Source organism: Platalea leucorodia (genome assembly GCF_965183815.1).
Source record: "Platalea leucorodia genome assembly, chromosome: 5".
Lineage (NCBI taxonomy): Eukaryota > Metazoa > Chordata > Aves > Pelecaniformes > Threskiornithidae > Platalea > Platalea leucorodia.
In genome coordinates this window covers 48,503,040-48,529,803 of record NC_138827.1, presented here as the reverse complement: position 1 = coordinate 48,529,803, position 26,764 = coordinate 48,503,040, and the positions used below count along the sequence as shown (strand labels likewise).

The window sequence follows — 26,764 nt, the reverse complement described above, 5'->3', positions numbered from 1 at the left end:
TCCAGATCTTTATGGGCTATATTAGTCTGTCAGCTTTCATTTTTTGATTTCCCTCCCTTATTCCCTGTGCCTACACTTTATTCTCTTTGTCCTCCTGTCCTGCTAGTAACTCTCACCATTTATGTTTTTGCCCTTTTTTGTTACTATTGTTGCTGTATTCAGTAGCTGCTAAGGAACACTTTTTAAAAAGCCATCTGTGAAACCTAAACAGAGGGCACAGGATCCCTAAAGTTTCTCCTGCAGAATTTCCCTCACCTCACTTTTGCCAGCTAGCAGTGCTGCTTTGAATTTTGCTTTTCTGCCTTTTGTACTTTTTAAAGTCACTTCCTGAATAGGTAACTATTGAAGCCTAAAGTGTTAATTTTTATCTCCTTAGTTACTGATATTGCTTATAGTCTGAAACATATTTTGTGGTCAGAGGTGATTAAATTAGGAATGTGTTTTTGCCAACTGGAGCACGTTTCAGTTTGAACTCTTGAGATGCACTTTTTTTGGTGTGTGTTAAAGCACAAGTTATAGGTGATAGCTGAAATTGTCTCCCTGTCATTCTGCATGTGCATATGTACATGCTATTCCTTCTGATCTTTTGTGTTTTTTCAATTGCATGCTTCAGACTTGCCATGGAACCTTTTTCCCAATGAAAAACAATTTCCTGTGGTGCGCTGGAAAATGCATGGTTAACATTTATTTTTGCCTGACACAGTGAATACACTTGTAAGATTTTTTTTTTTTTTTATTTAGACAGCATGTCAAGGTAAAACGCTCTAAAAGAGGAGTCTGAAATGATCAAAAAGGCTTATAATTTATTGAATTTGCTGTTTCTCCGGGTAATGTCTGAATTTCAAATAAATGCAATATTTCTTGAACCTGACATTACAGCTGATGTGTTCTGGATGGGGTTCTAACAGCAGGCACTGGAGTCACTTGAGCTCTCATGTGAGGAGAGGAAGATGAGGACTGGCGTGCTAATAGGAAGGCTTAGCATGCTCACACTGGTATTCCGTACTTCACTGAAATGCTGTGTACAGAGCGCCTTCCTTGCCTGTTGGAGAAGCCAAGGGATTTTAAGATGTTTTAGTGCCTCTCCTGCCCTCCAGTGGCGGGGAGCAGCCAGTCCTTTGGTATCTATCTTTGCTCTGTGTCCTTTTGATTTAAATGGCAACATCCTCTGCTTTTGCTGTCCCACTTCTTAAGTGATCAGGGTTTAACTCTCATTGGAGGACCTTTTGAAATAAAGCACTTTTTCCTCAGCAGGACAAAAGGAACATGCAAAGAAGGGCATGGCAGGCCTTCTGTATACGGCAGAGCCCTGCCTCTCCTCTCCGGGAGGGCAGTTACTCTTTCTTCTCTTGTTGGCCTCTTGTGCCAGATTTACTGCTGATGTAGCACGCTGCATCTTTCTCTCTTCACTGGTTACCCCCTGTCCAGCAGCTTGCCACGGTGGAGCAAAATGGATGTGGGCAGGCAGCGCTGTGGCTGCCGGCAGAGGAAATGCCATGCAAGGCGCATTATCTATATTGCATTTCCTGAGCCCTGCAAAGTGCAGTGAGTTAAGGTCTACCCTGCCATGTGTTTGTTTTAGTATATTTGGTTTCCATGTTTTGTCTGAATACATGATGCAGTGAGCTTTGGGACTTAAATGTTATTTTAAAAGTAAGTGGTACCCTCGACCTTGCAGCTCCAAAGACTAGGCAATGCTGCTGTGCTCTGTTAAAGGCATAGTGCTTTTGCTCTGTTGCAGAGCTCTTAAGTAACCTCCTGAATGAGTGAGGAGGGATGGGATGAGGAACTGACTTGCTCCAGCGCCTCAGGCCTGTGGCTACTGCCAAACAGGCTTGTTTGAACAAGGCTGGAATGGGTAGGAGCTGTGTTCACATCTTCTGTCTTCCCCCAGCACTTTCTCTTTTTCACTCTTTGCCATTCAGATACTAGCAGAGCTCTTAGGAGTGCTATTGTGAGTAGTAATTCTTACAAAAGGCATTGAAATTTAAAAGCTAAAAAGCCTTATGTAAAATCCTGTGTTTCCAATATTTTTTTTTAATTGCTAAATACGCTATGAGCATAACTTCTGCATTGTGAGCACTTGTGTTTGTGGAAAACATTCTTCTGTGCAAATACCTGGATATTTAATTGGTATGTGCATTATGTGGGAGTGGGTTCTTACACCATTTATCTGTCCATGCATATGTCTAATCTGGATCCTACTTGTCTAGGAGGAAACCCAATTAGTGTTGTTGATGGTGCTGTTAATGATGGTGTTGTCCCTTTCACATTCATCTGTTCAAATTGTTCCTTTTCACATTTTCCCCTCCTGCAGATAGATATATAGCTGTATTAATTAGGAAAGCATGTCTGATACTGTTGTTTCTGGCTATGGTGTTTAATTTTTAAAAAAATTACACTCCGTTTAAAGATCTGTAATTACACAGGTTAACATATGTTATGCCACATCAAAACCCTTGTCTGAATTATGAGCAGTTCAGAACGAGCGCTCTGTAAAAGCTGCAGAAGCACTTTATTGGCTTGATTTATGTGATTGCTTTGCCTTTCCTGAGTCCTGCAGCGAGGGATCTAGATACGCTCCTTCCCACCTTTCTGAAACCAGGCTGCGTGCTTAGTGTAGTTAAGATCTGAGTAGTACCTGAGAGTAAAGTTTCTGTCTAGACCCAGATTAACTCAGGTGAAAGTGAGTCGTGGGGTGGGAGCATGGGTTAGTGGTTTTAACTGGCAGTTGCTTTATTTAGCTCTGTTCAAGGATTCATGTCAGGGAGTTGACTTAATGCATATATCCATGAGTTAAACACGTTATCCATGTCCCGATAGGGCTGCTTCTCCAGGGGAAGAACAGCAGGCTGTTTGCTGGCTGTCCAAATATGGAAGCAGAGAGCTGATCCTTGGAGGGATTTGGAAGATGTCCGGGGAAAAGCCACGGGACACCGGGGACGAGCCGGCGGCGGCTGGGGCCCGTCCGTTACCGACAGGTGGCAGCTCGTAGTCAGAAAAGAGCATCTCTCGGGGAGCTAGCCCTGCCATAGCCTGGCTTTTACAGCAATGCAGGCAGCACAGGCCTTTTCATTTCCATTGTGTGTGCGGGGCATAGTAAATTTATTAAGGTAAGAGCTTATAAGCATGAAGGTATCTCTATGAATTGGAAAAGTACAGAAAGTGTAGAAGTGTGATGAAGTTGCATGACAGAGGGTTTTCTTCGCAGTACTGCTTGTGATATGTTGTAAGATCTCCACTGAATCTGCAAGGAATTTTGTCTTAAAACAATTTTTGGAGTTTGTTTAAATCAAAGTGTATGAACAGAGCAAGGTCAGCCACATACCAGGTCACTAAAATGCTCAAATGGAGCGAGTAGTGCAAAAAGTGCTCCCTTTTCACATGTCTACAAACACACTGATGCTTATATTCTTCTTTGATAATCTATTTCTGTGATGAAGTACTTATTTAATTTATCTCCATCCACTGTTGGTAGAACTGCTCCCCAATTTCCAATACCATGGAATTGCTTTGTATTTCAAACCAAAAAGAAAAGCTTTATTTCTGCTATAAAAGCTGAAACTTCTTAATCTTTAATTTCTTTTGAAGCAAGTTGCATACAAGTTTTTTGCTCGGATGTATGGAATGTGAATGAAAATTGATACATCCCAGTGTCTTTTTTTCACACCTTCCTTTCTCCCATGCCTTATTCTTTTCATCTAAGTACTTTCATATCTGGTGGCTTTTTTAGTTCAGTGTGTTTTGTGAATGTGTCTTGACTGCTCAGAGCACTTGTGCTATGAGGACTGTGTTGGCAGTTTTTGCACTTGCTGCATTGTCTAACGAGAAGTGCATTCACACGTTTTGAAGAACGATGTGGCATCTTTTTTTCATAACAATTGGACTTGAAATAGCCTGGGGAGGAATGTTTATGGCAAAACTCATGTGGTGTTGGAGACTGAATTCTAGGCTGCTTTGCAAAAATGTTAAGTATATGCACTTAGGACATAAACCGTGTTTAGCTCTGACTAAGCCAGAGATGTATTTATGAGCTTAGGGTACGTTTTGTAGTTTGTGAGCTACCTTAATTGGATTGGTGATCTGTGGTGTCCTGGAATGTGTATTTATTATGGGGCTTAGCTGGTTATTTGCCTGTATCTTTTACCACAGGAGAGCTGGGTTTAAGTTCTGCGTAAGTGTGGGCAGGGTGGTAGTTCAGGAGTTGGCTTGAAGAGAGTTCATGTAAATATACGCCTGTCACCTTCATAAGGCTTGTGCTTGCTTTTCTGAGTCTTGCCAATAAATGGATATTGAGATCTTCTAACAGCAGTACCTTGAGCTGTTAGGACCGAAAAGCTTGTTTGGGGTGAGTTACAGTGAGAGTGGAATTGAGGGGCTTCATTCTAGATTCTGCTTAAGTTACACTAATCACAGGTGCTCTGGTGAGTCCACATCGTCCATTTTGACAAGACTAGCTCTGATGTTGCCAGCGTAATGGGAAAAGACTCTTGACACTGCAATGAGGGTATCGATACGTGCTGATGTGGCTTTTGTACTGCAAGACTGTGGCACCATTCCGTAGCTGGAGTCCACGCGCTTCCCTTCTCTGAAACAGAATCAAAGAGAAATATTAATTGCAGCAAATAGTTTACAAGCAAAAAGCTTTTCTGGTAAGTGGCTATGAAATGATCTCTTCCAGAGCTGGCGTGGAGCATTCTAAGTGCGGGGAGGCCATTGAGAGCCCTGGGTAGTTGCCTTGGCTGCTCTCTTTATGACTTTGACTAAATAATATGCACTTCTGTATCTCAGAAGTGAATGTAGGTGTCTACCCGTATTGCTGCATAGATTAGATAAATTCACAGTGATATTTGAAGCAAAGGCTCTAGCTTGGGCTGGTATTTTAGTGATTTTTCTCCCAGTGGGAGAGCAGTAAATAGTCTTAGATTGTAAAGATGGGACTAGAAATTGAGGTCACAGTATAATATGCAAGACCTTTTTTTTTTTTTACCTTGTTTACTTTATGCCAGGCTAAGTATTTCATAGCAAAAGTAAATTTTTTTGTGCAGTTTGTGAAATAAATAATAGAGAGATCCTGTTAAAAAATGCATTGGCTGGCTTCCTCATTTTAATATTAATAAGGCAGGTTGCTACAATAAAATTAGCTCTGCATGGTGTTTATCACTGTACTCCCAAAGCAATCGAGTCTAATGCCATTCCTTCCTGAAATGAATCCCCAGGAGAGCGGTATTTGTGCTGTTCTGAAACCTCTAACCAGGGAATTTGGAGTTGAACAGTAAATTATGGAAAATGCGGATTTTAATCTGGGAATCCTAAGTCTGTCTTTGGCCTTGTGGCTTTCTGGCTGCTTATGTGAAGTGGTTTAATGTTGTTTGCACATGCGTTTTTTCTGCTGTAGTGACTAATATCCAATTGCTTGGCTCATCGTGTTTATGGACAACTTGGTAATCATATCTGTATGGTTTCATAGTCCAGAAACCTTACCTGGTGGGGGCAAGACAACCTGCACCATGAAGGTACTTAGCTAGGACTGCAGTGCCCTAGGACACAGTGCCTTTTGATTTAGGGGCAAGGGGCTGAAGGCATCTGAGGAAAGAGTGACATTGCAGTTGGCACAAAGGAGATATGGTCTTTTTTTTTTTTTTTAAAGATGAATCTGTGCCTTTAAAAGGAAAAGCCCTTTACCAACCCTGTGCCCCTGTGATTTATAGCATGCATTTATCTGAGCTACAGAGCAAAGGCAAAAAACCTGTACTCTTGATACATTTTGTTATGTGACCAGAACAGCATTTTTGTGCTTATAAATAATATTAGAGGCCCTGTCAACTGAGGTGATATTTAGGTTAAAACAAGCATTAGGGCGGTTATTTGATCATGGTTATAGATACAATTCTGCTGAAATCTGCATTTAAGGCAAGATTAAACTCTCTTCATTTTACAGTTTACATTTTTAGTTTAGGATCCAAATTGGAATTACATTCAAGCTTTGCCTGCCAACTGAATCTTTATAAGATTTTATTGAACATGGAAGTCTGTGAAGCAGGGAAGCACATATGTTTAAATACCATCAAGGTCTATGGGTCCAAATATCTGCTTAAGTGTTTTCTTGAAAACAGTCATGTTTCAAGTAGGCTTTTTAGATTTCCACTTTAAAGAAATGTCTTTAGAATCCAACAACTGGGAGACACTTTCTTAGCTGGCGAACACCCATTCTGAATAACCAGGCCATTGCAGTTCTATGTTATTTCTAGTTATTGTGATATGCTGTAGTAAAAAATCTGGAATTATGGATTGTGTTTATTGTATGTACTTTCTATAGACTGGATGAAGTTGACAGCTTAGCCTTACTTTAAGTGGTGTTACTGGCATCCGAAGTAAAACAACCCATGTCTTCCTCCCTTTTTAATTTGCAATCTGCAGGAGTCTTAGCTGAAAACGGAGAGAGATCTGTTTGTAAATGTGAATGATCTCTTTGTGCAAGAGGCTGGGGGAGGTGGAATTCCTTCGATGTTCCTTGGGAAAGAGATACGACAGAAGTGTCTTGCTTGCTTTATGCCATTAGCCAAGGAGAAATTTCATCCGGAAGATGAAGCTGGTGGTTGGTTCTTTTTTCTCTCTCTGCAGCAGAAGGAAAGTGGGATAAGATGAACCAAAGGAAACTCTTAGCTTCTCCCTTCTTTCCAAATTACTGTAGAGGAAGGCAAAACAAGGCAAGACAGGTTGTGCAAGACTGGGAGTGCCTCTGTGGACTCCTGGCCAATGTCAGCTGGATGATTGTTTCTTTTCCTCTATCCTGCAAGAGGGGAAATGCTGGATGGAGAAAAGAAACTAGCTGGGTAAGCCCAGGCCCACAATTTTGTCCCTATATAAGGCATTGATTTACAAAATGGGGTCACCGAATACAGGCTGCAGTGCTTTTGGGAAGACATTGGAGGAGCTAAGTCTGTTTTTTATGTTCTTTGACTTATTAGAATCGAGTCAAAATGTGATTTTTCCCATCTGGGTGAAGAACATGCTTGCTGTCTTGGGAACACTGTGTCTTCCTGGGTACAGAAAATGAAAGATGGGAGAGGAGACAGCTTACCACGTCATAGCTGAGCAGCTGATATTTATTCCAGACTTCAGTTCTTGTTTAGGCTGTTCCCCAGTCCTGTATTCTAAAAGATTACAATTTCTCTCTACTGCTGGAACTTACTTCCTTTTTTGGGGATTTTTTTCCTCTTTGGCCTGTTTGCCTTGTATGTTCTTCACTACTGAATATTTTGAAAGTGTTGAAGCTAACTTAAAACATTTTGGTATTCTCCTTTGCTTTTAGTGTGAAGATGATCTGCCTAACACCCAGAAAGGTACAACTGAAATAGCACCTGAATATGGGCTAGAAGACAGAGTAGATGTTCGATACCTTCAGTGGTTAAATGGGAGGCTGAGGTTCCAGTGGCGGAGTTTGCATGCTCAGCACCAAGAGCAATGCAAACTATTGCACAAGGTAAATGGTTCTTCTAACTCACTGTGGCATTGTTTATTATTTAAAAGCCTTGTCAGCTAGTGCTAAATGTACAAATTATTCTTGTTTGCTAGTTCTGCATTTTCTATAGGTAAGAGTGAATTACTCTAAATATAAGTACCCCCACCTTTCCCTAGTGGGGCAAAACCATGAGAAAATGAAGTATGTACAGTGTTCGTAAGGTTACAATTGTTGTATCAAAGTCTCTCTTGCAGGTTGGCACATTATTCACTTCTGCAACCATAGGTTGTCTCCATTTTTCTCAGAAAATGCCTGGTAGAAGCAAGACGGCATTCTGGTCCCACAGAAAAGAAGTAGTGATTCAGAACTACAAGTTCATTGGAAATGTGTATTCAAAATATTGAGCATGGGTGTTGGAAGTAATAGCAGCAAAATAACATGCAGTTTCCCTTTCTGAAGTGCTAGGGAACATCTGAGCAGAACCCAAAATCTACCTGCTTTTAAGTCAGGAATCAATAGTGGTCTCTGCATTGCTAAGATTCCAGTTCTGTTCCCATTTATGAATGATGTTTATATGCCTGTCTGAAAATCACAGACATCGGGGAGCATCATGTCTGCTTAGGATGGAAACGGCCTGCAGTCCAAAGGTTGACAGTGATGGTGACTGCAGAGACAAATTTAAAAAAAATGGTTCTAAAGATAGTCCTAAAAGTTATTCACTAATGTTTTCCCTAGGTCCCCTTTCTCCGTTCATATCTCTTCAGGTAACTTATGTGGAGCCACTTCGTATTGTACCCAGAACCTTCACAGAAAACCTTTTTGAGACTAGGAACCGTTTTGAGAAATTTCTCCTCAAAGAACAACATTTATCAGAAGGTTGTCAGAATCAGAACAAGAGGGTTTTGAATGAAGATGCCTTCTTGGTTTTAATCCCGTGTCTGACGGAGCAATGTTGAAAACTATAATGAGGTTACATTTTGTTCTTTACATGAATTGATTGCTAGGGAAGATGTCTGATTGACAGCCCCAGGGAAAGATCAGGTGCTGTGTGTGCAGCATCTAAAATAACCTTTTGCTTCTCATTGCCTACTGCGAATGTGCTTTCCTGATCTGGGAATGAAGATAGCAATTCACTGTAAGTGCAGGTGCAGTCCTTGGCTTTTGCACTGAGATTACAGACGGTGATGCTATTGGGAGAGGTGGCTTAGTGATATAAAACTCAAATGAAATGATTGGCATCTTCTCCCCTTGATAAGCTACCTCTATTTAAGGTATGCTGATTTTTTTTATAGTAGGTGAGGCAAATATATCCATAACTCATCATCAGTGCTCTGATTTATGTAGTACTTGGCAGTAACAAATCATTAGGCAGCTTCAAGACCTCAGCTTGCAGTTAATGAGACCAAGGAAGAATTAAGAGCAGGTTGAATCTGGGGCCTCGAGTACAAACAGAGGTACTCTCAATGGTCCAGATCAGGCACTGAAATGATCAAGAGATTTGCTGATTGGGCAACATGCTAAACTTGTTGACAGGGAAGATGATGACCTCCTGTGGGGATTGTACTTTGAAATAAACTTGGCCTTTTTTCCCCCTGTGGCTATCGAACGAAAAATGTTTTCTAAAGTTAGGACTGTTACAGTCAGACAAATATGTTACAGTCAGACAACTTAGTTATGCTGCAGTTCCCTGGACCACGATTTCCAGAATCTGGAAGAATAAGCAAGAGGGATAATGTTTCTCTGTTCATGCAGTTTCCCAAAGGTGCCATTACTGCCTTCTCCAACAGTCATCACTGGACTAAACTGAAAGCAATAAGTGGTGCTGGTGATGATTCTTACAATCAGACTGTGCTCTGCAGTGTATGTAGAGGGCTGCCATTGTGGATGTATGCATAGGAGGATAGATTGGAGCCCAGCTCCTTCATACGTGGTCACACACTGATATTATGCATGCTCAAATACGCATGTGCAACTGTGGGAGTTCTGTTCAGAGCTGTAATAAAGTGCAGTGCTCTGATTTATATTTTAGTCTGAATTAGAAGCAGGAAAATTGAAAGGTAAAAGTGACTTTGGAAGGGACTTCATTACGGTGCCACATTAATGTTAACATTTACGGTAACATAAAATATAACATACTTATACAATTTAACAGCTGCATAAACAATAATTGATATTTCTTGACGCTTTATAGAGAAATTTTGGCTGTGCTACTGCAATAATTTTAAAACTTTTAAACTAGTCTGCTATGTGTTAGAAGACAGAGCTGACCCAATATGACCTCGTATGAGCTGCTGCTTTTCTCATATAAACCACAAACACAGTATGCAAAAGGCTAATGAGTGTTATGTTTTTTAATTATGCTGACAGATTTACAGAGGGCTTTCTCTACAAAATGATAATTATGGCTTTTACTCGCTCTGTTTAATAACTTAACAGGTTATGTATCTCAACTGTGGAACAGTCTTATTTACTGCTGATCACGAGCTATAATTTTTGCCAAGTAGTGGCGACACTTCCACAGATTTCCTTCTGTGACTCACATAGGCTCTAAAATACCATATTCGCTATTTGGGGCTTTCTGAGAAAAACACATCACACTTGGAAAATATGTTCTTATTCAGGAGATGACTGCTTTGCAACTCTGTACTTTTTAAGTATGGATATTGCTACTGGAAGTAAGAATTGTACATAGAGGATCCAGCAAGAGGCTACCAAGATAGTCAAGGACTAGCTGAGTTGGGCATGACCTCCAAGAAGAGGTTGAGGGAGTTGGGCTTGTTTGCTCTGGTGGAGAGGTCACCTGATAGCTGCCTTCAGCTATTTGATGGTGGTTCAGTTACAAGGATGGTAGTTACAAAGGTGGATCCGTGGTGTTCTCAGCAGTACCAGAAGACAAAGGGGAAGGGGCCACTGATTATAGGTTGGAAGGTTCAGGCATATTAGAAGAAGCTTCCCTGGGATGATGGGCAGCATTGGGGCAGGTCACCAGAGACACTGAATGGTCTCCATCCTTGGAGGTTTCCAAGACTCATATACACAAAGCCACAAACTGATATTGGCAATAGTCCTTGTTAGAGCAGGAAGTAGGACTAAAGACCTCCAAAGGTCTTTTCTGTTTCTATGATTTTGTGAAAAAATTCTGAATCGCTTGGGTGATCAGGGATGTGTATTTTCAGGTTAGAAGTGCTGACTCATGTCTTAATGAAATAGTACTGTACTGCCTGAAGAAAGGGCAAGGGAGCAGTAGGAGGGAAATATGAGGGGGGAACAGGCAAAAATAAATGGCTGTTCTTTCTCTAAAGTACACAAATAATAACTGAAACTGATTGCTGGGGCCTCTATCTACTCTGTCCTGCCTGCAGTCACTTAAGGTTGATGGTATGAAGTTCTGTAGTAACCAGTGCAGGTTACTGAAGAGGGAAGCCTTCCTGGAGCTACAGCCGGTCATGTGTTGGGAATTGCTTGTTAGAGTCTGACTGGCTGTTCCTCTTTGCTAGTTCTTCTGATGAGCTGCTTTTCAGTGACTTTGCTCCCAGAAGGCATGTTGAAGCTTACAGACACACGCATGTCCTGCTGTAGAAGGAAGAATTCCTCAGGGAAATCTTAACCTCCTTGTTGCTGAGTAATTTTGCAGCCTGAGGCTATGAGCTGTTGAATAACATTATAATGGCTTCTCAACACGGACAGGTTGGTCTGCTTTGAAAGTATAATATAGTAATACCATTATAATTCCCTCGAAATTCTCAGTGGTACATGTTTACCTGATATACCTTCAAATATATGGAAGCGTGAAGGATAAATTACTGTGTTAAGGCACGCCTCTTGGTTCCTTCTATTCTGTTTCTTCTTCGTTCTGTCAAGTGCCAGAGGAATATTTATCTGCCTGGTTTTTGATCCCTCTTGAATTCACAGGGGAGAGCAGCTGGTTTTAGTTAGGCTTTGAATTACCACTTTGCCTTAAAAAATGTGAATGAGCAGCTTTGCGTAGTTTCAGAAAAACAGGTAGGAACCTGTATAGTTTAAAACTGGCATTGTGTTAAATGCACTGTGCCACAATCAGCATGTGAAAAGAAATAGCAGAACAAGTGAGTGTCTGCAAAACTGATGAATTTCCTGTGGGTATTTTCAGCTATCCTCCATCCACTAAAGACTAGGGCAGAAATCACACCTGAAATAGGGGAAGGTTAGATTGGGTGCAGAGGTGAATTTTCTTAAGCAGGTGAACATCTGATTGAGGACTATCAATATAAGTTAGTAGGAATAAAAATATATTAAATGGGATTCTTGATGATAGAAGAAGAGTTTAACATAATTGGCAGTATCAGATCATGGTAAAATGACAGTAATGGTTGTAATATGCTTAGAAACTGTAAGAGCAAGAGTTGTATTCTGTCAGTAAGAATGCAGAGCAGCGCTGGGAAATACCTCCTATGAATGGAGTGGTTTCTTGTGCCTCCTCTAAGATAAGCAATATAAAATAAGATGTATTACAGTGGATTGGATTGGTTGTATCCATATATCTGATGTTGTAGTAAAAGAGTAAAGGGAGAAGGACAAAGTCTTAATCTCTGAATAAGAGAGAGCAGAGACTCGTGCTGGGTGATTACCTCATTGTCAGTAATATGAGTGAACTAAACTGCAATTATTAGGTGCATCTGCATCTTGGCATGAAGAATCTACCATGTTACTCTGTAAATTACTTCATTGGTTAATTATATCTTTTTTGTCTTGGGATATTTGGTTTGAAAATCTTTGTTTTTTCCTAAAGTGAATTTGCCCTTAGGTCTGAATTGCACATTCTTTAATGCAGTAGAAGTTTTTCCTCTTGTGCAAAGGTGTGTGAACTGTGAACAAGCCCCCTTTTCATCTTCTCTTAGGTGAACTACACAAGCTGATCTTTCTGCAGGGTGTCTAAGCTCAAGGGCATTTAGGAATTGGTACTGGAAGCTCCCTAGAAGTGGTGCTCAGTGAGGGGCTGTGCCTGTACTCTCATGCAAAGGTTAGTGTAAGGTTAAATCAGACCTGCCTCCACCTCCATCCATTCCAGTGCCACGCAGCAACAGCTACACATGCTCTGTCTCTCACCCTCTCACCTGCTTCTTTTACCTTGGTACCGTTTCCCTCTTTAAGCCTTGTTTCATCTTCAGTATGTTGTGGTTATCAGTAACAGATTGTAAAAATACAAATACTGAATTATTTCAGTTACAAATACTGGATTATTTCAGTATCCATCTAGTCTGGTCTTGGGGGAACACCTTATTCCTCTGTTGTTACAGATTTAGAGTATTTGTTTTGGGCTTTAGCCAGTGGTGCTGCTGCAACATACTTTTGAAGAGGGGCTGAAATTCATCCCTGGTGCTGGAGGCCCAAAGGTTCTGCAGCCAGAGTTACGCAAGAATGCAGCAGGGAGAGGAGTGGCAAGTAGAAAGGAAGAACATTGTGTGGGGAGGTGCTCTTTTATTTTTAAACTCACATAGCTCTGCACATGTGACAGATGGTTGTCACCAGAAGTGAGTTTTGGGAAAGGAACGCTAAAATATTCTGAAGTTTCAGGGAAGGGTTGATAATTACCCAGTGCCTGTCAACTTTAAAATAGTTGTCAATACCCAAGTGTATGATAAAGTTCATATTAGAATAAAGGAGGAAAAGCAGGAAACATTCTCTGTCTTCTGGCAGAAATATTAATGAAATATGAGCGATTGTCTGACAAATGTGCACTGCTATCTTGTTTGGCAGCTGCAGTTATTACAGTAACAAAGGGATCAGCTCTGAATAGGAGGAATTGCTTTTTATTGTTCCCTTGACTAACTTGGGAAGCTTCTTCGTCAAGTAATTGATGATACCATCACCAGTGCAGCTGGGACAAGGTCCCAGTAAGTGAAAGCCAACAATGTATAGCAGCAAAAGAGAAACTTACTGTAACTAGGTAGCATTTTCTGCTTTAAAGGAAGAAATAAAAAATTATTCTGAGGGAATCCTTTACCTCTGTTAAGATTTACGCTATCTGTTTAAATGGTTTCTCCTCTCATGCTATGCACAAGCGCATGTGTTGTGTAAGGAAAAAGACTTTTAAGACAGGATGAAAAGAGAAATCTTTCAGGTTTACTCTGGTGGCAGCAGTAGCAGTTCTTGCGTGTGGTTCTGGTAACAATACCAGATGGACCGTTTTGTGAGATGATTGTGGTGCATGATGATCATTTCCTGCAGGCTGTTTTAAAAAGGTCTGTTGTATTGGTGGTAGTAGTTACATTTCTACTTGTCCATTGGGAATGGGCTTGTAACCACTGGGTCACATCACCATTCCAATCCATGCAGCCATTAGATGGTAGCTAATGATGTTGTTAATGATCTGGTCCTTGTACTGACAAAATATCTTTTAATCTATTCCAGATCCATTTATTCACTAGTGGCTCCCATATGGACCAGATCCTTGGACATTTTTCTGTCACAGAAACAGATCTCGTTAGACAACCGGAGAACTACAAGCAGGTAATGCTTCTCCTGTAATTCTTGGATGCTTAGTATGGTTTACACAAACATTGTTCAGCAGAAGACTGCACTCCTTGTAACATGTTTTTAACTTGGTTTCCAACAGAAATAAGGGCTTACCTATTGAATTGTCAGTTTCCTCATTTACAACTTGTATTCACCAAATGGTTTCTTCCAGTTTGATAGAACATAGACACAAAGGTATTAGGCTAAGTTTTGTAAAAACTGGTAGACAGGGAGTGGGGAGAGACCTGACTGAAAGTGCTATTGAAGAAAAGGCTTGTAGAATAAAACATTCTGGATCAGTTGACTGACTGCCGTTGTATGCTACCAGTAACCACATCTGAGCCAGCCTGGCAGAGTGTCTGTCTGGGACCTTGCCTGAATGGATTGTCGGTGAGAACATGGAGAGATGTGATTTATCCCTCCAGGAGAGCCAAACACATCTGATGCTAGCATTCATTAGTTCCAGAAATTATACAAGTTGACTACCTTTTTGGATGGTAGTAAAGGGCTTTATTTTGAGAAATATTTTAGAAGCACAGAATGGTTGAGGTTGGAAGGGACCTCTGGAGGTCACTTGGTCCAACCCCTCTGCTCAAGCAGAGTCACCTAGAGCAGGCTGCCCATGGCCACATCCAGATGGCTTTTGAATACCTCCAAGGATGGAGACTCCACAGCTTCCCTGGGTGACCTGCTCCATGCTCAGTCATCCTCACAGTAAAAAAGTGTTTCCTTATGTGTTCAGACAGAATCTTCTAGGACAGCATCATTTTTCCTAGTGTACTGTTTTACCCTTAAGTATATATTTCTGCTGCTTTCAAATACTCGGTTATCGTAGATGTTTCAGTTTATTATTTGACGTAGTACAATTCACTTGTTTTAATACAATGTAATACACTTGGTTTTACAAATCAGTTTGTAAAAGTTCGTTCTCTGTGAAACTGAAAGAAGATTGAAATTTTAAGCTCAGCCCTAACAAAATCGATATTTGGCAAATTTTTGCAGTCTGTCCAAATCTGTTTACTCAAAGAAGATATTCTTTCTGCTGCTACCTTAAGATCAGAAGTGGGCATTGTAAATACCGCGCACAAAGAAATTCAGAAAAGTAGATTTGAAGATGGGAGATAGTCTTATGTTCAAGCCCCCTCAATTAAAGTGCATGTTAATCTTTCATTACTGAGCTTTCCTTGGATGAACCGTTCACATCCAACCTCTTGATAAGGTTCAGCTGTTTAGAACATTTTCCTGGAAAATTACTGCTTTTCTAGAGCAAGTGGCTAAGTCAGCTTGAGATTTCTTTTTCATTTCTACTTCACAGTCCCCCTCCTACGGTTTGCTCAGCAGCTCAGAACACACAGCAGCACAGTCCTCTGAAGCTTATACTTTATAGTTTTCCAGAGCTTAGCAAATGTCCAGAAAGGTCTGGTGGTCTGCTACTAGAAACTTCCAGGCTGTGTAGAAGGACTTCACAACTACGTTTTTCCAAAACCTTACCCTGAATATGTCACTGATCTCTTACAGTAAAGCATAACGATACTCTAATAAAGCCTGTTTGGTTTTGACTGCGATGTTGATGAATCATTCCAGGAGTTTTCTTTATTGCATGCTGCTCCCCTTCCTGGATGTCTGCTTCAGGTGTGCTGTTCAGTGGAGGCTGTGAGGGTAAAATGGAAAGAATCTTTTTGTATTTTAAACACTATGGTTAGATAAAGTCAATGTTTAGTGGGCAGCTATGTTGCTTTGTTAAAATTGGTAGAGGTTTCATTCCACCTTGCCTAGGCTTAAACAGCAAGTAAATAATATGACGGAGATTCCTTCAAAACAAGGATGACCACTTGAGAGGGACAGAGGCAGGGTGGCAGAAGATGTTTTCATCAAATAAACTATGGGTGGCCACAGTCTCATCTCCTGTTTCTGGTCCCTAACTGGTGCAATCCCAAACAGGCTCCAGCCCCAGTGCATGTGTGTTGGAAATTCTTTTCTTATGTCACTTACTGCTTGGACTGGTCCAAAACTGGACTTGTTTGTCAGCATAATCAGCTGTGAAATTGTTAACCTCTTGAAGCTCCTGAACCTGTTCAAGAAAAGGGGTTCCTCTAAGCGGCTGTCTTGTGCCTGATTATAAATTAAAAAGGAAAAATTTCAGGAAATTGTCACAACACTTCAGTATACATATTTTTGACTTCAAATTCTTATTGTCATCATTTGAGCAGTCTTTGTAGTTTTTGTCTCCCCTTACCCTTATTTCCCAAAAGCAGCTTCCAGAAGGCATATACTCAGTATGTATGAAGAGCCCATTATAACAAGGTGGTATGGACTTGAAAAGGCAAGGCTGTTTTCAAGTGTTAGTTTTCCAGATGGATATAATACTCAATATGCAAAGTGATGCTTCTTTGGAAAAATGTAATAAAAAGCCTCTAATTTTTAAATATCTTGATAAGATTAAGTAAATTATGCATATTTGAATAGCTTGGTTTTCAAATATTGGTGCAGATGGCAGCACTCTGCCAAATGTTTTTTCCAAAAACTGTGAAATAATTTTTTCTCTTTAATGTGACATTTCTGTTAATGTTACCTCAAATAACAACCTTCTGCATGGATCAATAAAAAGAGCAAGCATGTCAATATGTCTTACTGTAATGCACCCCTGTTGATGGATGGTGTTATGAATTCCTTATCATGTTAGGCATCCTTCAAAGAATAGAAATGCAAAGTGGATTAAAGTGTCAGAAATTAGCTCTCACAGACAGGACATTGGACTGGTTTTACTGAAACCTAGAGTTCATTTTCGTCAAAAATATCCCAAGAGATAAGTTGCTCTGACCTGTAATAAAACAAGAGATGTTTAGTCTGACAGGAAAAAGTGCAATAGGATACAGATGGCTGTGAAGTTAAACTTAAGTTTATGAGATGGGAAAGCCATGCTACTCCTTTTCTATAGAAGTTGCACATTAACTTGTTTAAAATGTTCTTCCCTTGGATTTCTGACTATAAAACTCTTTTAGTGTGCTTTTATGTACAGGGATTTCACTGGGCATTATTATTCTTTTATCATCATAAATGTCTTTGTCAGATTCATAGAGCTGGAAGTTTTCCAAGCGTAATAGTTTTAATTATGTTTTTCTCTAGTGAGGCATGATCAAAATCCCAACTTTTCCTGCAGTTTGGCTTGGCTGTGGTTATATATGTGTGGCTGTGAGCCACAGGTCACCGCTGTGTTCAGTTCTGTGCTGCCCAGGGGTGTCAGTGAAGGGGAGGCATTGTTATTTCAGCTGGTGTTCAATTTCCAGTTGAAGTACGTGTGCACGCTCATGTTAGCTCTTGACCTCTACATGCATGTTCGTTCTTTCCCGGGATGCTGTCGTGACTTTCTGAACAGCCTCTGGCTTGCACAGCATTGCACAAGAAATATGCTGATGGTCATTTTCTCAGCAGAAGCACCTGAAATATCTCAGGGCAGAAATAGAGTTCTGGTCTCTGGCACTGCAGCTAAAATAATTTGGAAGCGTACTGGGGAGAGCATGTGGAGGATGTGGCTGAGGGTGGGCAACATCTGCCCCAAACTCTCCAGGGCAGTGTCGTGTATCTGTGAGGAGGCAGTCACATTCCTCTTGCAACTGTGAGGACAGTGGTTGTGATGTGGGACCGATTGGCTAGTTTTTCATCATTGTAAGCATAATATAATCCCATTCTTGTCTACGAAGCCCATTTACCTTAAATACTGCATTGCAGTGTCACCAGTTCTGATGTTTTACCTTGAGCTCGAAAAAAGTATGTTGCACTTCAGAGTCATTAAATTAACTTTCTCATCAAATGGTTACCATATAGAGATCAATGAACTCTGAAGCAAAGCAGCCTAGTCCGTCAGTTTCTTCTGTCTCTTCTTGTACTGCTTTATGTGTGGAATTCAGTCTTGCAGGTTTTGTGATTAGCAGAGATTAAAAGTTGTAGTCAGAACTCAGATCATTGGTACAATGCTGGCAGTGCTGGAGTTATCACTGAAATTGTAATGAATAAAGGTGACACCTTTAAATGCCAGTAGATCAATTTAATGAGTGTGACAGCAAATAAATAACGCAGCTGTCTGCCAGGTGGACATGCAGAGAAATGCAGAGAACTTGGGTGTGAATACCTAATAATTTTATTTCAGAATTTTATGAAAAATATTATACTTCTTGATCATTAACATATTTTAAAGGGAGTTTATTTGGCTTAAGGAACTAAGGTCCTTGGTAGCAAGTATATAGGAGCAAACAAATAGTCTGTCTGACTTTGCATACGTAATGTATGGTCAGTTCCAGGCTCATCAAGTAATTCGGGTGAGTTTTAGCTCTCCAAGCAGCAGGGATTGGGTGGGGTACGATAGGATGGTATGGGCATAGCATTGATCTGCTTTCTGGACTGTTCATGTATCAGGGAAGAAAGCTAAGGTACAGTATATGTATTGCTTCCTTCAGTCAGATGGGACTCCATAATTTCTTATCGGGACATTCAAGGGGTAAATGATCAACTTGTAAGATAAGTTGATTGTGGAACCTAAATCTCGTGGCAGTTTCCATTTAAAACATCTGTCCCAGATGGCCATTACAGATGGGTGACACAACAGGTTTATTCTCTGTGAGTAATAGCCTATGGTTTGAATTCATGCAAAGCACTAAAGAGCTTCTGTTCTTTTTGGAACAAGTACATTCAGATTGGGAGCATTAGGAACTGATAGGCTTTGAATTTTCAAAAATGTTGAGCATGCATTTACTAGTTACTTTGCATGAAATTTGAGTTTTTAGTTTGCGTCATGTGCATGTGTATCTGGGCTTGTGCACTTCTTGCATAAAGTCCTCCTAATCTGCTGAAATATTTTATCTGCATAGGCATGTTAAACGGTAAGATCAACCAGTATGTCCAGTGCACAAACACCATGTGAGAGTTTTTGGTCCATTTCTGTCTGAGTGACAGCACCACCTCCTGGAACGTACGTGAAGGCAGAGCAGCAAAAGTGAAGCCTGTTCTCTTAATACAAGTTATTCAGCTGGTTGCTGAATAGTTGCTGTGGTATTGCATTATCTCCAGAAATGGATCCTAAGTTGCTGACCATCTTGGATGAAAATGGAATAACTATGGCAGGATAATTCCAGCTGCTGTGTGCTGGGCTGTATTTGGTGTCCTTGTGCTGGTTGCTTGGGACTTCATGGAACATTCCTGGTGGTGACAGACGCTGCAGGCAGGCGCTAAATGAAAACAAACAGTTAAAACCCTGCTGCTAAGCTCGACACTGTGTCCCATTACTGATTTGACACAGACCTGTGCTAGTATGTAGTATTTCTGTAATCAACCCTGTTGTGGTCTTGTATGGCAGGGGTGAAGGATATGTAGCTTTATTTGAATTTCAAAGAGCCTGCTAGGGGACCATCTGATATTTTATGATGCCCTTCCATCTGTTGTACAAGAAGCAGTTGAACCAACACGTTTCTCAGTGTGTAGGTGCCAATGGAAAAAAAACACATTCATGCTGTAGTCCATGATGCTGCTGTGTAGAAGATTAATTCAGGAAGCGAAGCCTTGTACTGCATGCAAATTCCAGAAAAAAGATTTGTTCTTTTCTGAAAAAATTACCTTGAGGTTCAAGGACAAGCTGCCTTCATTGGTATAAATTGTTGTAGATTCATTATCTTCTGTGATGCTCTGGCAACTAATTCTGTTCGATCTGGCCCTCAGCTTTTTTTATGTTTATGGCTTCATTCCCTTGGTAAAAGCTATAGTTCTGTCATTTCTATCATGGAACACGATCAGTATTTCATATTGTAACTACCATTCTAATTAAGGACAGCTTTGCCTATTTGTCATCATGTTTCAGTTTCTTGAAAAGAAAAAAAATACTTGAAATTTCTCAAATGGGCCCTGCATAAAAAATAACACAGCATAATGTTCAAGAGTAATTGCATTGGGGCTTGTGAGTATTTGTGAAAATGTGGGGGGTTTTGTTTTGTTTTTTTTCTGTGCATGTTCTGTCTGAAATCCCTCCTTGGCCAGTCTTGACTCCACAGAAATCTTCATGGGAATTCATTTTACCAGGTGTTATGCCAGGCTCTGTGTGACCTCTTCATAGAAAGATTGTAGCACAAACCAGTTTTTCAAGGTGGGGAGAGACTGCGGTGCTGTGAATGAGATCGGAAGGGTGGAGAACAATCTTCCCCCAAGGAATACAAAGGTCTGTGACACAGTTCTTGGAGCAATAGGGTAGAAGAGACAGCCAAGCCCCAAAGGATCTAAACACAATGAGATTTTAGACTTACTCTACACACTGCCAGAATAAATTTAGTTTGAATCAGTAGTGACTCTGACCATTTACTAAATCTGCTTACGAGGCTTCAGATGACCAGAATCTTTGGATTCCGGCATTCTTGAATTTTCAGAACAGCAAGTAAGCTGGTAGATTCTGTAGCAAGAACAATTTTTTTTTTCTTTTCCTTTTACAAGACTTTTTAAAGGTACAGGGTTTTCTAATGCAATGCATCAAATTTTTTACCTGTTTTTAAGCAAGTTTGTTTTTCATTAATGATTGCTGCTGGGTGCATCTTAAACAAGTTCTTTAATGATGAAATGAGAAGAAGTTCTAGAACTGCTGACCTTTAATAAATTTCAGGGTTCACCAATGAATTGTATGTTAGACCCATGGACACACATGTTTTGAAAAGGTCAATTATGACAAGTTTTTTGAATTTGCATAATTGTGCTCGCCACAGCACCTTGAATAAAAATAGCAAATGCTTTGCCCTTTTAAAGTATTCAGGCTTTCCTCTCTTCCTGTCTTTAACTTGCTTTTACTAAACCATTCTAACATTATTCATTGAAGAACACGGGGAACATGGACTGACTGTATTAGGAGCTGCAGCCTGGTAGCAGAAGTAGAGCTCTGGATGGGCAGAGGAAAGGGGTAGGATGGACGGTGAAGAGCCTCTTTGCTCTGGCTTTTGCTCAGTGAAGTCAGGAGCTGGAAGAGACCCCTGGACAAGAGGCCTGCATGAGGGCAGTGGGAAGGCAAGGTGGCTCTGATGTGGAAGAATTCAGAGTACCTGGGTGAAAACAGACTGAGTGAGGCACTGAAGAGAGGCTGTGGCAGGAGAGGCTGAAGATGGACAGAAAGGTCAAGACTGGAGAGGAGAGTTAAGACAGGGAGCTGTGAACGGGAAGATGAGTCTGTCTGGAGACTTGAATCACTGTCTTGCTCCTTGTGGGATTCCGAGAAATTTCCTACCTGCAGGAAAATGTCATCTCCCTCCAGATGGTCCAGTGGACAACCTACTGCTGCTGCTAGTGAGTCTGTTGAGCCAAGAGTCTGGTCCTGCAGATAAGAAATGGGTATCTCTGCTGCTGCAGGAGGAATTTTCAAAAGTATCTTTTTAAAAAAACAAAGTTGTTAATAGTCTAAATTGGAGTAAGATGATGCAGTGTAACATTAGTAGTATTACTTTAAGCATGTTTATTAGGATATTTTATCCTAGAACTATTGTATCATTCAGAGGGCAGAGTGCCCTGTTTCTGAGTCAGAGCTGTGGTAAAGAAAGGGGTTGTTGATGGTGAAGAAGCAGCAGTAAGAGTGGGAGAATTGTTGGAAGAGGAAGGAGGCCTTAATAGCCGAGGCAGTGGAGCTTTGTCCTGGAGAGCTGCAATACTTCTCTGCCTTTGGCTTCTCAAGATCCCTGCGGCAACTTACTTAAACTAGACTTTCCATGGTGGGCTGCCGATGGGATGTTCACATTTTTTGTGTGCCCAGTTTGATGCTCAGAGATCTGATTTGTGGAAATGTTGAATGTTCCTAGCTGCTGCTGAACTTGGTGGGACCTCTGCTGGGAGCCCCTCAAGAGTTTCAGCAGTGCAGGCAGCAGCATCTAGAAATGTCAGATTTAACCCCAGATGGTGTAGTAGGTCGTCGCAGCACCCTGCTCTGCTGAAGTATTAGGCTGGATGCTAGAGTCAGTAGAGTGGTGTGTGTTAATGCAACCTGGGCCAGCTGCCTGGTTTCTTCCACTAGAGCTGATCAGCCGAGGCAGCGTGCCATGGCTATGTTGGCCCAGGAACTAACTCGATGAAAACTACCTAAAGCATCTTTGCAAGTTGTTGAGTTGCACTGGGTAGATGTATCCATGAAGTGCTTTATGGTAATTTTTAAATTCTCTGAAAATCGGGTCTCAGAAGTCTCAGTTAAGGCATCCAAAAGAAATGGAAGCATTTTAGTTTCATCTCTTTGTTTTCATTTCCCATTTGTAAAATGACAATAATACTATCATCTCATCTCACATGGGTCATTAGGAAAGATAACTTGTTTATGTGGAAGATAATTCTGTCTTCAGAATGGGATTTGAATGATGTATGGCAAATAAGTCCATGGCTTCCCTCTGAAGAACAGACAGAATAATATGCAATTTAAAAGGAAAAGGACTAGCTTGTGGAGTGAGCACCAGCCATTCTGTGCCCTTGGTGAGACAGATTATGAAGGGAAATATTTTGGTCACGTAATTCTAGACCTTATATACACATGGGATGGTCAAATTAGTGTTGTTTAGGTTGAATTCTGGCGCTTTTTAACTTTGAAGGCATGAGTTTCCAACCTTAGCAGTTACCTTGCTGGATTGTGCATTAAAAGTGTAAAACATACTTACTGCCATGTGCTCTGAACAACACTGCCAGTCAAAGCCAATGCTTTTTTTTACCCCTGTTAAATTACTTAATGTTTTGTGTTGTTGTTCCAACCACAGTTACTTTAGACATTTTACATGCACGGCAGTCAGATTGGTGAGAACTAACATGGGAGCTGACATATTAATATTGCAGAGGAGAGCAGATCTGATAACATATTGAATTATATATGGGGCTCCAGCACCTAAATGCAGGAGGCCTGGAGGCTCACACAAGAAAGCTCGAGGGAGCTGAATGATCCAGAGTACTCGATTTTTTTTTTTCATGGTGGGTGTTCAAATAAGGAGGAGTGGAGGCTGTAAGGATGGATTTAATATGAAGGTCACCTGCAGGCTCAAACGAAATATAGCCTCTGTGCTGTTGTATGATGAGCAGGGTCAGGAGCCGTGTCAGTGATACTCGGCTGGTCTGAGCTGGCTTTCTGACCCTGTCCGAGAGTCCTGCCCTGTCTTAAACTACCGCTTTCCCCTTGGTACCGTGATATTGGTAAGCTGAACGATGGAGCAAGAACTGGCTTTAAACCCCCATGGGTTATGTTGGTTGAAAGATTTATTTTTTCTCTCTCTATATCTCTAGTTTGGTCTTTGGTGGTGTAATGTCAGGAGCAGAGCGCCTGCCGCAGTACTGTGCACAGTGAAATCTGCTGCACTGGGATGGGTAGAGTTTCAGAGCCTGCAGGGAGGATGAGCTGTATTGGGAAACCCACATTTTCCTTGTGCGTGAGGATGTTCAGCACAATACATTAAAGCGTTTTGGTCCTCTTAGTGGGACTGCCTAGATCACCTTTAAAATCCAGAATACTTCTTATTGTTGTTTTTCTGGGCGAAGGCTCTGTTGGTTTGAAGCTTGGTACATTGAAGGTTATTGAAATTGGAAAAACACTGTTGCATTTTGTTTCATCTGACTTGTGTACATGGGAACCCCTCCTTACAATTTCTGGAGCAGCAGTGGATACTGTCTTACAAATGGGGTGATTTGGTTGTTGTTATGTATTTCCTGTAGAGTAGGAGAGAGGCTACTGAGAAAACAATTTAAAAATGAAATAAAAAAAAATCTTGGTGATTCAGATATCATTTTTCCTTCTTGCATTTCATCACAAGGAAAGAATAAGCACTAAGAAAGCAAAGAAACTGTCATTGACAGCATGCGCTGCCCACCCCGTGCTGTGTGGCAGGAACAAAGAATTTTATTTCTGCCTTTTTTTTTTAATGATTCACTCTACAGAATGAGAGGGGGTAGGCTGCCATGTCATTTTCCTTCCAAAAAAACTGTAGGCAAGCAATTGGTTTTCAGTTCATTTGCTGACATTTATCACATAAAACATGGTTTGCTGTGGTAGTTATTAAAACCTGTTGGAAACAGTGGATCAGGTACTCATTTGCAAAAATGAGGCAGAGCAGATGCAACCCTTGTCATCAGTGTAAAATTGGGAAGAATTACAGAGGTCGAATGATTTCAAAGCTGCTTTTAAACAGTGTCTACTTATAGCTGGGTTCCTGATCCTTCTTAAGAAAGTGAAAGGCTCTGGCCAGCTGGGCACTGTAGAAGCAAGAGCAATCAAATTGTGCAAGATAATGTATATTGATATTTCTAAGGCAGATTCAAGTCAATTTTAGAAGGGGTGACTTTGAAGAAAAAAAAAAAAGTTAAATATACATTACTTGCCTTTGGATGCTTTGTGTGGTCTCCTGTTGGGGCAGACAGCAGCCTGGTTGTCTTGGGTGAGGAATTCCTCTCCTAACCTACTTCCCTGGTCATCTCCTCCAGAAGCAGTGAGGCTTGCCTTCCAGATCCTGTCTGGAAGATGGGCAAGGACTATTCCAGAGCCAGGAAGCAGCTGGAGGCTGGGGTGAAAGTTTGGGGTTGGTGACAGGAGAAGGAATGAATGGATACCTGTGGGAGAGTTAATTTAGGGAGGTTGGAGAGGCTAGAAAGGTATGGAGTGACTCTTCCTCATGCTACAGAAAGAAAGAAAGGAGCCTCTGCAGGAGCTAAACTGCTTTAAATCTCAAAGAATGAATATGATCAAAACAATCTCCTCTGTTTCTCCTTCCCTGCAATGGTCTGCAGTGTCAGATGGTTTTCTGCTCATCTGATTCCTGCTGTTAACCGGCTGGTTCAGTTCCGCCTGCTCTGGGACAGGCACTTTCCACCGCCGCAGTCGCCTCAGATCCTGCTGGTGGTTCCCTTTCAAAGCAGTGTGGAGTATCCCGTCCCAGAAGGAGGCAGAGACATGTAATTAAAGAGCTTTGAGAAAGGCAGATAGGGACAGAGAATGTGCCTGTGTTTATGTATTACTAAAGGAAAATCCTTATATCTTTATAGCCAAGTTGGTTAGAGATAGGCTGGATAAGTGAGTGATAATGTGAGTGGAAAATTGTTTGGGCCACTGAACTCAAATTGGTGTCTGGTTGTTAGTGGTGTCCCACTGGGATCGGCTTTTGGGCCAGTACTGTTTAACGTCTTATTCATGGCTTGAATGATGGGATGGAGCACGCCACCAGCAAGGGTGCGGACAATACCAAATTGGGCATACCAGTGAATACACTGGAGGGCAGCGCTGCCGTTCAGGGGGACCGAGACGGGCTGGAGAGATGAGCTGAGAGGAGCCTCAGGAAGTTCAGTAAAGGCTAGTGCAAAGGCCTGCAACTGGGGTGGAATAAGCCCTTGCAATAGTACATGCTGGGAGCTGACTGCTTAATAAGCAGCTTTGCAAAAAAGACCAACCCCTGGGGGTCCACGTGGACAAGAAGTTGCCCAGGAGCCAGCAGTGTGCCCAGGCAGCAAAGGCTGAGTGCATCCCGGGCTGTGTTAGCAGGAGAGCAGCCGGCAGGGCAGAGGGAGGGATCCTGTCCCTCTGCCCAGTGCTCGTGAGACTGAGCGCTAGGTGTCCAGTTTGGGCTCCCCAGCACAAGGACAGTGGCATACAGGAGCAAGTCCAGTAAGGCCACTGAGGTGGCTGGGGCTGGAGCATGGATCAGGCTTTTCTCAGAGGTGCACTGGGACAGGAGAAGGGGCAACAGACATGAGTTGGAACATGAGAAATTCTGCCCAGATATAAGGGGAAAAAATTGCCATGAGGGTGGTCAAACTCTGGAACCAGATCCTGGAGAAGGGGTGACATCTCCATTGTTGATGTTCTGGACTTTTTGGACAGAGCCCTGAGCACCTTGCTTTCAGCAGGAGATTGGATTAGAGACCTCCAGAGGTCCCTTCCCACCTACGTGGTTCTGCTCGGCAGCTGACGGTGTTAGCATGAGACCTGCTTCTTCAGCTGACAAGCGCTAGCTTGTCACCCAGCCATGAATCATTTAGTTGTTGAACTCCGTACCTGATTTCACTTTCCCAGTGCCCCTTCTTGGGAAGGATGCTTTATTTTTTTATTACTCCAGACAGTTTTAGTGCTAAAATATTTCTTTAGATATTTTTTAAGCAAGGTGGCCTCTGGCTGCAATTAGTGTCCCATTGGAAGAACTGGCAGCATTATATAGCAACACTAAAGCAAATCATTCTACCTCATGGCATTATTACCTTGATCTGAAAATTTCCCCAGGCTGCGATTTGTCACTAATATTGCCTTCAGCTAAACTTATCCATACAAAAAAAGAAAGGGGAGTTAATAGAGCTGCAGTTCTGGAGTTGCCATCACCATTTTTTTGGGATGAGTTATTACTTAGTGCATTTTATTGACCAAGCATGTAGAGTTCTTGGTCCTTGAAAAATGATGCAGTGGTTCATCACGGACTCCATAAATTGTTGGACTGTGTAGCAGCAATATCTTAGTCTCCTACCCCATAAGAAAGGAAGGTATCTCTGAAACACAGTAGATATGTACTGCATTGAAGTAGGAACTGCACTGTGTGGCTTGACTGATATGAACACTTGGTTGTGATTGCCAGTGACAGAAAAACTGATAGGATGATACAGAGTTTCGCTACTGCTTTTGTGCTTTTGCTTGTTTTATGCCTTACTTAACATAATTTGAATGCTGTGACAGTGACAATGACAGTGACATACTATAATATAATTCCACCTGAGACAATGCAGCTGGAATTAATAAGCTGGAGAGACAAGGCTGAGGTGCTTTGTCATCAGTTGGCATTGGATCATTTT

General features: G+C 41.4%; 1 protein-coding gene across 1 annotated transcript in view; it reads left to right on the top strand.

The window, feature by feature from the left end:
- The window catches only part of TEDC1 (tubulin epsilon and delta complex 1), a gene marked incomplete at its 5' end in the record, with an annotated part of 79,089 nt that overhangs the window by 16,842 nt on the left and 35,483 nt on the right, over positions 1-26,764 (top strand). Inside the window, 2 exons of the mRNA XM_082311415.1 lie at positions 7,316-7,486; positions 13,856-13,954. Of these exons, the coding sequence (XP_082167541.1) occupies positions 7,316-7,486; positions 13,856-13,954 (270 nt within the window). The remainder of the gene's footprint in view (positions 1-7,315; positions 7,487-13,855; positions 13,955-26,764) is intronic.